This window comes from Ipomoea nil, unplaced genomic scaffold (assembly GCF_001879475.1).
Source record: "Ipomoea nil cultivar Tokyo-kokei standard unplaced genomic scaffold, Asagao_1.1 scaffold0482, whole genome shotgun sequence".
NCBI lineage: Eukaryota > Viridiplantae > Streptophyta > Magnoliopsida > Solanales > Convolvulaceae > Ipomoea > Ipomoea nil.
The window spans coordinates 547,510-555,709 of record NW_017616910.1 but is presented as its reverse complement, the minus strand read 5'-3'; the positions used below and the strand labels follow the sequence as shown (position 1 = coordinate 555,709).

The 8,200-nt window shown below is 38.7% G+C and overlaps 1 protein-coding gene across 1 annotated transcript; it reads right to left on the bottom strand.

Moving 5' to 3' along the window:
• Window positions 1–1,609: 1,609 nt before the first annotated feature.
• On the bottom strand, window positions 1,610–6,987 carry LOC109173841 (U-box domain-containing protein 3). The gene is made up of 5 exons (XM_019323172.1): window positions 6,573–6,987; window positions 4,786–5,065; window positions 4,560–4,676; window positions 2,419–4,227; window positions 1,610–2,010 (listed from the first exon to the last, which is right to left on the bottom strand). Exons 2-5 carry the CDS (start codon window positions 5,059–5,061, stop codon window positions 1,945–1,947), a joined length of 2,268 nt encoding a protein of 755 aa, XP_019178717.1. The 5' UTR covers window positions 5,062–5,065; window positions 6,573–6,987; the 3' UTR covers window positions 1,610–1,944.
• Window positions 6,988–8,200: the final 1,213 nt, after the last annotated feature.

Here is an 8,200-nt window from a genome sequence, read left to right as displayed (position 1 = left end):
AAAGTTTATTTAATAATGTGTGAAGCAGAAGTGCATGTTGCCCTAATCTTGGAAGAAGAGAAGATGTATATAAATATAGATATATATAAAGAAACAACATTGCATACACATAGATTTTCCATATCCCAATCTCTTCGAAAAGAGAAATGGAAGAAAGCAAACCCCCAAATGGCAAACTAGGGTTTTTCCTGATTTGTAGACGCAGTAATATATGCATTTCATTTTAGAAACTGAAACAAGATTCCGTACAACTATAATCCATTAAATCATGTGCTTTAACAAACTTTTTTTGTGTTTTAGGAATCTTTGTCTGAAGTATTATTCCCTTTTTTGGTACACCACCGACTTTTAAATATTTATTTTGTGGTTCTGTCGCTGCCACGCAATATAATAAGATATCATTAAGGTTTTTTTTTTTTTTTTTTTTTTTTGGCATGAGGAGAGAATTCTGTCATCATTATCTGATCGTGTGCACCTTGCTCTTGTGCAATTCACACTACGAATATATCCTTTGCAATAGACTTGATTGAGAGGAAGTTGGGTAGGGTGTTAACAGGCTCAAACATTTTTTTATTTACAGTGCAGTATCTATAAAGTGTGAAATACAATCAGGCCGGATATACTCTCAAGATCCAAGGATAGAGGAAAAATCAAAAGCCCGAGCTAGCTCATAAGCAACTTGGTTCACTGACCGTTTGACATGACGAACAGAAATGTTCTCAATGTCACTAGTAATACATTGACATTGCTTAATAATTAAACCAACATACGACAAGTCTAAATAACTAGAATGAAAATTAACACAAAGGTTGAGGCAATCAATTTCAATGATAAAATTACAATGTAGTATCTGTTAAATATACTTTCTCTATCAGTTATAGTCACAGAAGTGCCAATTGAGCACAATGTGCTTGACAACTAGAAGCAGTTAAGTAGGCAAATTATTGTGTGGACCATGGTCCACAAAGTGTTGTGTAGACCATAACAAAAAGTATATTTTTAATATATTAAAAGTACATTATTCGTGATTATACTAAATAATGTACTTTCAATACTCAAATAATGTGCTTCCCCTAAATACAATGTACATTTTAAATATATTAAAAATACATTATTTATATACTAAATGTACATTATTTGATAATATGGTCCACACAATAATGATTGAATTAATTAACCTTACCTTGTAGACAGATTTTATGGTACGATTGTTTGGGCCTCAAAATTACAAAGCCCATTTCAGATTTGTGGAAAATAATATTTATATTCTCAAAAATAAATACAAGTATTATTTGATTTTAATTAAATCAGACACAATAAAGATCAGAGTTTCCTCACCAAAAAAATAAATAAATAAATAAAGATCAGAGTTTACCTAGAATCATCTATACAATTCCAATTAAAATTTGGAATCGAACCCTAGGGTTCTAGTTCAAGATCATGATTCTTTGGAATTACACTTCCAATTTCAAACCAAAAAATTATTTTTTAATAAAATCGTTGTCGTGATTATTCAAAAATGTCACGCAATTTGCATTATCAAAACTCTCACATGGAATTGAACTCAGAAGAACGAGTCCGAGTCGAGTCGACTCGGGATACCTTCATAGGACACTCCAACAAGATCAGTGGCTCATTCAATTCATACCAAAATGTGCAACCAAGAGTTTCATACTTAGAGCTATAATAAAAGAATTTCATACTTGGCTACCTTGCCTAACATGGATATTGACAATAATTTTAAGTGCATATACAGACCTGCCTGCTAGCACCTACATACATATCTCAAAACCAATTACAGTACAATCTTATTGGCAACAACTTGCCAATTATGGAACTATAGGAAAACGATCGAACATCCATTCGCATGTCGTGTGGCAACAAGGGAAGCGGGGTGAAAAAAACGAAGCAAGACAACGCGAAAAGTTCTCAAGAAACCTGCTTTCACGACTTTCCCCTCCCCATGGCACCTTCCCGTTGGTTACGAAAATGACTGAGGAGCTGTTGTGCCTGCTCCAACACAATGAAAAACGACGTTAAGGTTTGTGTCCTCTCCAAAACGAACGAAGCAGGTGGGGTGGGTGTGTACACAAACGTGCAGATAAAATCAGTGTTGCAAAAATCGCACCTAGACGCTAGACAGTCGACCTCCTAAGCGCCCTAGGCGGTCCCCAGGCCAGACCCTAATTATATGTGCATTTTTTTTGGTCAATTGGTGCGTTTTCCCCTCGAACTACTTAATTATATGTGCATCAATGAATTAGCAGGTTATTTTTTTGGTCAGGCCAGACCCTAATTGTAGGAGGCACCTTTAAGCCCGTACCATACTCAGACTAATCCCCGTTCGCACCGGGCCGGCCCAATTAGCAGGTTATTGAAGGCAATACAAAATGTAGAAAAGTTGTATAGTAATAATACCTTCTCCTTTGCTCGTGTGCTACCGGATTGAGACAAAGCAACAAGAGGTGGAACAGCGCCCTCTTGCAACACAAGCCGACAATACTTGGGACTATTGAGGCACAGTTGCAACAGTATCGAGGCAGCATTTTCCTTCCCTCGATGAGATCCCGTCTCGACAATCTCAACCAGCGGGGGTATGCCCCCTTCCCGAGAAATAGCCAAGCAGCCATCTGGAATGGTAGACAAATTTGCGAGAAGAGCTACAGATTTATCGACCATTACTGTTTCGGGGTCCAAGAATTGTACTAAATACTTCACCGCTCCTGCCTGGACTATACGGGCCTTATTTTCGTGGAAAATCGATAGATTAAACAAGGCTGTAGCGGCATCTTTTTTCCCCCTGATGGTGCCCGTTCCTAGAAGATCAACCAAGGCTTTGACTGCACCGGATCGGCCAATCTTTATCTTATACTCTTCCAGAAGAGAAAGACTAAAAATAGCGGCTGCAGCATTCTCTTTTGCTCCCGGGTTTCCCGTTCTCAACACGTGGATGAGAGGCTCCAGTGCACCCCTTTCTGCAATCATGGCCTTGATATTTTCGTTTATCGATAAGTTTAAAAGCGCGGTGACCGCATGCTCTTGAGTAAGCTTCGCATCAGAGTGTAGCAACGAGATCAACGGCTCAATAGCCCCGGATTGGCCAATAATAACGCGATTCTCCATATCATGTTTTGCAAGAAACCGCAATTCCTCTGCAGCTGCAGCTTGTAAATCGGGCGATTGACCCGTTAAATCTCTAATAAGTTCTTCAACACGGGAAGTTGTAATTCGTTCATTAGACAATGACTCACTCGGGGCTGATTGTCTCCTGGAAAGACTGTAGTTTCCACAGGCAGCTGTTTCGGGCAATTTTTTGGGGACACGATACTGCTTTTCAGATGGCAAAGAAGAAGTCGAAGTAATCTTATTAACGGGAGCCGCAGAATCGGATGTTATTTCGCCCGATTTATCACTACCGTACTCATGCTTGCTCGATACCTTCGAGGCATCGGTTGACGTCACGGGAAGATAATCAATACTAGAAACGACACTCGACGCTGATTCGCTCCGACTGTGAACGTACGAATGTTCCGGGGACGAGTGATCCTCCCGAACATGGCAACCGTTGAATCCTTCCGCACCGAGTCCGGGAGTCGAATTAGCCTTCCACCTCGGTGTTGAATTGCGGTGTTGGGAAGACGAATTACTATTCTCGACAACTACGAGGCTAGCATTCTCGGGGCTAGCAAAAAGCTTCACTTTGTTCTCCTCGCACCAATTTTCTATCATGGCCTTGACGGTGACATTGGGAATAACATTCGAGTGCGAGAGTTTCTGGCGTGTTCTCGGGCAGGTAGTCAATCCGTGATCCATCCATTTCTGAATCGAAACCCTCTCGTAGGTTTGGCCCGAAGCAATGATTACCGGATCCAACATGACCGCCAAAGATAAAGGGCACCGGAAATGGGGAGGGATTTTAATGCCATCTATCGACGCGGAACTGTTGAGGATAACCATGGAATCACGGATATGGCTCATGAGTTCAATCGCACGTTCTATTTGCTCTACATTTTCTCGTCCTCTATTTTCTTCGGCCTTCAGTCTCTCCTTCTCCAGTGCAATACACTCATTCAGTGGCTCCTCGGGGGATATCAAATTTAATGATTGTATCATTGTCATAAGATGTTCCGAGCAAGGACTTTTTCCTTCATCTAGGCTTTCAAGAGCACCTTTCATGCATTTTAACAATTCGTCCGATTTCATGCCATAAAAATCCTGTATACGACGCTGAAAAACAGAACCGTAATCAGCAGAAAATAAAGAGAGAGAGAGAGAGTAAACAGCAGAATAGAAAAGCGATTAAAACACTGCTGGAAATTATGGAATTTCCGACCACCTGAAAGTGATCTTAAGTCAAGTCGAAAGCAAAAAGTGGTCGGAAATAGCAACAAAGGTTTTTCTGGATACCAAAAGTGGTCGAAACAAGGCTTTTGACTTGATTTAAGATCACTTTAAGGTGGTCGGAAATTCCATAATTTCCAGCAGTGAAAGAATAGAACAAATATCTTCTTGAAATTTGAAACTCATAGCAAATTAATGTTTTCTATCGGTTTCCTCACCTCAGTATCGGATAAACTTAAACTCGACATTGATTGTTCTAGCAATCCACATAGTATGTGAGAAATCTCGAGACCGGAGCTCTGGATTTTCAGCAGCAGTTGCTTACTCTGCAAAGCCTGGTGGTATCAAAAGAAAACAAGATTCTATTAAAGATAATAATGCTGAAGATAATTGTGCAGCTTGTGTTATGATGTACGGAAGATAATTCATTCAAAATGTACTCACAGAGAGAATCTTGCTCTTCTTTGGAGAATAATTCTCGAGGAACTCCCTGGCTTCATTAATAGCCGTGTCCATTTCTTCACACTCTCTACAAACAGTTTCATCCGAAGGCACTCTTTTATCAACAACATCGTCGAGAGTTGGTTTTAAAAGTTTCAACATACTTGCAGTATCCTCAAAGTCCTTCTGGCCAGGCACAGTCTTAGATATACGACATGTCACGAGATGAATGAATCGAGAAATGCTGTTAATAAGGCATTTTACGGATGTCAAGTCCATTGACCTATACACAATTTCAAACCGGTTGAATCAATCAATATACAGAATACAGAATACAAACGAGAAATAAACAGCACCAGAGAAGAAAACATTAGAATTTGGCTATGCAAGAAAACACGGGAAAGAAATTATCATGTCAAGCAGCATGCTTAAGAATGGCTAATCTTATGAAAAGTGGTTAAAAACCTAAACTTTTGCTGAATTGCCCAAAAACTAAACATTTTTCTGCAGAGTATCATACATACAATGAGCAACGGAACATGCCATCTATGATTATAAGAGTATCATACAAACAAAATGTAGGAATTGTTGCAACCCCAGCCAAGTTGGTCAAACTATTGTAACGTGCGGGGCACTTTGCTACACATTTTCAAGGTTTGATACATCTTTCTGGACTTTTCTAGCACTTACATAACACTAGGGGTAGTAGGGATATATAGAATGTTCTAGAACATTAGAGAACCCTTAATTTGTGTAGAGATTTAGGGAAGGTTCTAGTTAGCCATTAGATCAAGAATCTCCACCATCCATTGAGGAGGTAGAATGGCTAAAAATACCCCTCATTGCTCATTTGTAAACAACCTCTAGAATCCATGAGTTCAAGTAATCCAAGTTCCTTACAAAGCTTTTTGAGTTCTTTCTTGCCTTACTTTCTTAGCCATCCTATCATTAAATTAACATCACCTTCGAGGGTCGAGCAAGGCTGACTGAGCTATTGGGAGGGAAAGAGTAGCTAAGGCCGCGGCCGCATGTGATGTCGTTAGCGAGAACGAGTCCGTGACACTATGCTCGGTAACCACAAGTTTACAAGTCCAACTCCCGGTGGGAGGAGCCTATTGGCCTACTTAGTTTTAGTCAATCAGCTATTGCCAACCTAGACTGGTTTACCTTCTTATGGTCCATTGCAGACTATGGTCACAAGATGGAGTTTAACTAATGCACACCACCCTCAGGTAGTGGCCGAGGGTTTCACTCATCACCCAAATCAATGACTACACAAATTTAAGGCATCACCCAAATCAATGACTACACAAATTTAAGGCATCACCCAAATCAATGACTACACAAATTTAAGGCAGCATTATATTACATCCCTGAGCTTACACAAAAACAATGGAACAATTATGATCTCTAACACCTTCTAAATCAAAATGCCTAACTATCCCATTATCAGAAGCCATCATGTGGATGTCTCAAGCCCCAGCCATGAATTAAAGCAAGCTCATTCACTTAGCTTTAAACTGTCGGTCAGTGCAAAGTACATTTTTTTTGCTGATCTTTCTATTCCACAGAAGCCTACCCCATCTTCTTAATCCCTCCACAGAAACAAAGTCATCCCAAATACAGTAATTCAAGCAGTGAAACCAACAAAAGTTCATAAGCAGAGTGAAAATTACCAGAACTCAGTGTTACCCACAGGCATTGAGAAAAAGAATTGAACCCAAAGAATTGTTTTCCCTACACACCAAAAAGAAAAAGAAATTGGGTAGGACAAAGGATCGAATTCGCACCTGGAGCTAAAATGATGAGCCGAAAGAACAAATCTTGAAGAAACGGTGAAGTTTCAGAAAGCAAGAATCTTTAACCCGAAAATTCATCGCAACCCATTGAAGAAACCAATGGAATTAATGTGACCCTTTTCTCCAACAATCCTTGCAAAGGTGCCAGCCCTCTTGGCAGTGCTTCATTCTAGAGAGATGGAGAGGGAGAGAGAGATTAAAAAATTAGAAATAAAAATAGGGTTAAATTGGCGAGGCCCTGTTGTTGCTGCAGATTTGTTGCATTGTTGGTTCTGAGGTGATTAAATTAATGAGGTAATTAATGACAGAGGAATCTGTTTAAATGATGATTAAGAAATCGATGAACAATGAAGTGAGGATTTTTTTTTCCTTTTTTTTTTTTTTTAATCAAGTGGTAAAAGGCTAATGATATCTAGGAAGATTGCAGAGAAGTACGATGATTAGCTTCCAGGCATGGTATGATGTGAAATGACTCATATACCCTCCCATCTCTTATTCACCACCTACATGTAATCAACTAAATTTTTTAGTCACTACACTCAAATAAAATACTCTTTGTGTCCTTAATTGAATGTCTCATTTGCTTTTTACACAATTTTTAATACAACGTAATAAATGTTACTAATTTTTTAATTTTACCTCTCAAAAGTTGGTATTATTTGTACAAAGTACAATTGTACTTACCTCTAGAAATTTGAAAAGTCAAAAAGGTAAATTAAGAAATATAGAGTGATAGTTATGTTCAATTTGAGAAAGATACACTATTTTGGGACAAACTAAAAAGAAAAGTAAAAAAGATAAAATGGGACGGAAGAAGTATACTCCAATTTTTACTATCTCTCACAAATATTAGAGCATCTTCAATTGTTTGGTTTTTGCACAATATTTTAAAAAGTCAAATAAGATAGAGAACATGGGAGGGGAGAGAAAAAAAAAATCTATAAAAAAAAAAGTCGCATTAACGCCCCCAGAGGGTGCATGCGACTGGGTGCTCTTGGTGCGCATCAGGCGGATTTATTATGTTTTTAGGTAGGGCCCACACTTGAGGCCGAAAACCAACTCTTTGGCAACTCTCTCAAATTTTCTCTACTTCTTCTCTCACTTCCACCTAGGATACATGGTCTCAAAATCGTGCAAAAACCATGCTAAAAACACTGATGGAAATAGAGACAACTTTTCTTGGACCTACAAGATGAAAATATCATATCCATGCTTTGTCACATCAGAGAGTATAATTGATGGAGTAGAATTTAAGAGTCTATAGTAGAATTCAATAAACTATGATTGGTCGTCAAGTAGTTTGTAGTTCAATGACACATCTGTAGCTCTTCCAAATGGGAGATCACATATCCAAATCCCAAATATTGTCTCATATTGTACGACTTATAAGTTAAGTTGCAGCCTACGCTTTGATTAGTACTTATAATGTTCTAAATTTAATTCCCAGCGCATAAGGAATTTATGAAACAAGCTGGCATTTGTTAATGTTGAGGTTTCATCAATGGCCATAAGTTTAGGACAAGCTGAAAAAGTTGGCAGTCTTCATCTCCAGGGCTCATATAGTCATATTCTGTTATCTATCAACTAATGTTGGAGTGTGCCAGTGTGGTAAGGTATTA